Raw genomic sequence first — 450 nt, forward strand, 5'->3', positions numbered from 1 at the left:
GGTGATGTTCAGGCGGAATCGGCCCTCCTCGTTGCCGGCCACGATCCGATAGGAGCCATGGTCCACGCCATTGGTGCCACTGTCGGCGTCGGTGGCAGTGTCCAGGATGAGCTGGCGCCCGCTGCCCGTGTCCTCCTTGAAAGTCACCACGATGGAGGGGTCGGGGAAGACGGGCGCGTTGTCGTTGAGGTCGAGCACCAGGACGCGCACCTCGCTGGGGTAGGTGGGCTGGCTGGAGGGCACCACCAGGTCCACCACGTCGCTGGCCAGGCTCTCGCGGTCGATGGTGGCGCGGGTGTGCAGGGCGCCCGAGGTGGCGTTGATGGCGAAGAGCTCGTGGTGCTCGCTCAGGCGGTAGGTGAAGCCGGGCCGGGTGGCGATGGTGCCCACCCAAGTGCCGGGCGGCTGCTCCTCCAGCACCCGGAACACCTGGCGCGGCTCCGCGGCGGC

At 69.8% G+C, this 450-nt stretch overlaps 1 protein-coding gene across 1 annotated transcript in view; it reads right to left on the minus strand.

The window, feature by feature from the left end:
* Positions 1-450, minus strand: part of LOC102039384 (protocadherin Fat 4-like) — a gene marked incomplete at its 5' end in the record, with an annotated part of 121,963 nt that extends 121,513 nt beyond the window's left edge. Inside the window, 1 exon segment of the mRNA XM_031064792.1 lies at positions 1-450. Within this exon segment, the coding sequence (XP_030920652.1) occupies positions 1-450 (450 nt within the window).

Source organism: Geospiza fortis, unplaced genomic scaffold (genome assembly GCF_000277835.1).
Source record: "Geospiza fortis unplaced genomic scaffold, GeoFor_1.0 scaffold1476, whole genome shotgun sequence".
Lineage (NCBI taxonomy): Eukaryota > Metazoa > Chordata > Aves > Passeriformes > Thraupidae > Geospiza > Geospiza fortis.